General features: G+C 62.5%; 1 protein-coding gene across 1 annotated transcript in view; it reads right to left on the bottom strand.

Moving 5' to 3' along the window:
• Window positions 1-2,195, bottom strand: part of LOC104622398 (caskin-2-like) — a gene marked incomplete at its 3' end in the record, with an annotated part of 8,696 nt that overhangs the window by 3,315 nt on the left and 3,186 nt on the right. Inside the window, 5 exon segments of the mRNA XM_010289161.1 lie at window positions 388-505; window positions 587-681; window positions 995-1,103; window positions 1,254-1,362; window positions 1,571-1,701. Coding sequence (XP_010287463.1) covers window positions 388-505; window positions 587-681; window positions 995-1,103; window positions 1,254-1,362; window positions 1,571-1,701 — 562 coding nt within the window.

Genomic DNA, 2,195 nt, shown 5'->3' on the forward strand with positions numbered 1-2,195 from the left:
GGGGGCCATAGGCTGCTGGGACGCTCGGGGCTGCTGGGTGAGGACACTCGTCAGGGAGGTGCTGCAGCCCGCCGGGGGGGGCCGGGAGGGTCCCGGGGGGACCCTGGCGCTGGTGCGTGGGTGCCACGCGGGGGACAACCGTGCCTGCATTCAAAGACAAAACACGCGTGGTCAGAGCTCATGTGGGAGGCAGCACAGGGGGATATCTGAGCCTCAACCCCCAAATTACCACCCCACCAATGGCACAACCCCCTGTGCCCACCCGTGTCCTTCTCTTCCCCCCTAGCTAGCCAGGGCTGCGGGGACCTGTCCTACAGGAAGTGCCGGGGAGGTCGGGATGGTTTCACACAGCGGATTGTCCCCAGCATGCCCAGGATGGCCACTGACCTGTTCGCTTGCTGATGACTTCAGCGATGGAGGGGGGGAAATACCCGACCCGATCAGTGCCTTTCTGAACATCGTGGATGTGCCCCTTCCATCGCCCATCCGAGTGCTGCTCCAGGACCTGCCGCGGGGATGAGAGGGATGGGGTTGGTACCTGGGGCCATGGTGGGGCAAGGAGACGGGGAGCAGGGAGCAGCCTCACCGTAATGACATCTCCTGCCCGCACGTTGAGAGCAGTCGGGTCGTGGAGGTTCCAAAAATCCTTCAAAGCTCGGACCTTCAGGATTCCTGATGCCTCTGAAGACAAGGGACAGAGGGAAGAAAGAAGGTGCCAGAGCACAGGGAGGAAAGAGAGCAGTTCAGGGAAGACAGAAGGAGAAAACAAGAGCAAGGAGAGGGGAGAAGAAAACATTACTACTGCAGGAAGGACGTTCCTGCAGTTGCCCACATGGAGGATGGGGCACGTATGACAGGACTGGGGTGCTGACACTCACAGCCAGGCTGGTGTAGGCTGTTCAGGAGGAGTATTGGGAGCCCCAGGCAGGTCTCAGGGGGACAAAGCCCCTCTCAGTGCCGCGCAGCGCATGGCTGCGCACCGGCCCCACCTCACCTCTCAGCAGCTGCTTGATGTCCTTGCTGGCATGTGAGGTGGTGAACTGGTTCACGATGTCCAGCGCCGTCTGGTTATAGGTGTTCCTGATGTTCACGTCGACGCCGCCCTGCCCAGGAGAGGACGGCGGTCATGGCCAGACCCCACACCTGCCACCAGACCCACAGCAGACAGAGGGACCAAGGGGAAGGGGGTGATGGCTGACCCCGCAGGGGCTTGTCCCATCCCCCCCGTGCAGCCCTGTCCCCATTGCGCTCACCTCCAGCAGCAACCGCACCACCTCCGTTTTGCCGTAGAGCGCGGCTTCGTGCAGGGCTGTGCCCGTCTTCGTCTGCTTGTTGATCTCGATCCCGGCCTTCAGCAGCTGCCTGGTAGGAAGGAGGGAGAGGACATGGACATCAGGGCCAGGTGATCGGCTGCTTTGCAACAGGAAGGGAACGACCCCTTGCACTGCTGAGGCTTTGGGGACAAGGGACCAAAGCCCACAGCAGGGAGGTGGGTTTGGGAGGAAGTGGGCCTGAAGCCATGATGGGTTTTTCTGGGATCGGGCAGCATCCCAGACTGGCAGGGGGTTACCTGATGATCTCCTTGTGTCCGTTCTTGGCTGCCAGGTGCAGTGGGGTGGTGTAGTTGGGGTCGGTGGCATCCTTGGACTGTCCCTCCAGGAGAGCGACGCACAGATGGCTGTTCAGCAGCAGCTGGGCCACCTGCACGGGGCACAGGGGTGAGCAGAGGGGTGCAGGCACCCCTGCCTGCACCCTCCCAGCACGGGGCTCACCCTCGGGGCTGGCCCTTCGCTCCCCATCCCACCCCTCCCCTCCATCCACAGGCCCAGGGCTCGGCCGGAGCCGGCCAGTGCTTGGCAGGGCCACGCGGTTGCGAGGGGCCATAAAAAAAGGTCACAACAGCCAGAAATAGTCTTCCCATAATCGGGCTTTTCAGACCAAGCCCTAAAAAGCTCCAGTCTCACCAAGCCCAGAGCGACTCTCAGCATCTCAGGGCAGCCCAGAGGCACAGAGGAGTTATTTTTACTGCCCTGTTTATAGCCGCAGACATTATACATACTCCAAAAATGGAAATATGCCCCTGGTCCCCTCCCCGGTGGGGCACGGGACAGTCTGGCTGGCCACACTCCAGCCCAGCCCAGTGCTGCGGTGCTGGCAGGGCCGGGGGCTCCCCGCGCCTGGGGGGGCCCCCTCCC

The sequence above is a fragment of the Phaethon lepturus genome, unplaced genomic scaffold (genome assembly GCF_000687285.1).
Source record: "Phaethon lepturus isolate BGI_N335 unplaced genomic scaffold, ASM68728v1 scaffold26476, whole genome shotgun sequence".
Classification (NCBI taxonomy): domain Eukaryota; kingdom Metazoa; phylum Chordata; class Aves; order Phaethontiformes; family Phaethontidae; genus Phaethon; species Phaethon lepturus.